At 78.7% G+C, this 239-nt stretch overlaps 1 protein-coding gene across 2 annotated transcripts in view; it reads left to right on the forward strand.

Annotated features, from left to right (window-relative positions):
• Positions 1–239, forward strand: part of GINS2 (GINS complex subunit 2) — a 10610-nt gene continuing 10371 nt past the window's right edge. For both annotated transcript variants that reach the window (XR_006414501.1, XM_044427853.1), the window contains exon 1: positions 1–108. Coding sequence is in view for 1 of the 2 variants with exons in the window: in XM_044427853.1 (XP_044283788.1) it covers positions 19–108 (90 nt within the window). In the remaining variant the exon portion in view is untranslated. The remainder of the gene's footprint in view (positions 109–239) is intronic.

Genomic DNA, 239 nt, shown 5'->3' on the forward strand with positions numbered 1-239 from the left:
CCGCCCTTTCTCGTGCCGATGGACGCCGCCGAGGTCGAGTTCCTGGCCGAGCAGCAGCCGGTCGCCATCATCCCCAGCTTCAGCCTGGACCGCATTTACCTCATCGGGGTAGGCGCCGCGGGCGGGGGGGCGGGCGAGGGGCCTCGGGGGGGCCGGGGGCGCCTCCCCGCGGGGCACCGGGCGCTTCGGCCGCGGCCCCGCCGCCCCTCCTGGCTGCGGCCCGGCCTCGTCCCGCTGCA

Source organism: Varanus komodoensis, unplaced genomic scaffold (genome assembly GCF_004798865.1).
Source record: "Varanus komodoensis strain SLA01 unplaced genomic scaffold, ASM479886v1 scaffold19, whole genome shotgun sequence".
Taxonomy (NCBI): Eukaryota; Metazoa; Chordata; class Lepidosauria; order Squamata; family Varanidae; genus Varanus; species Varanus komodoensis.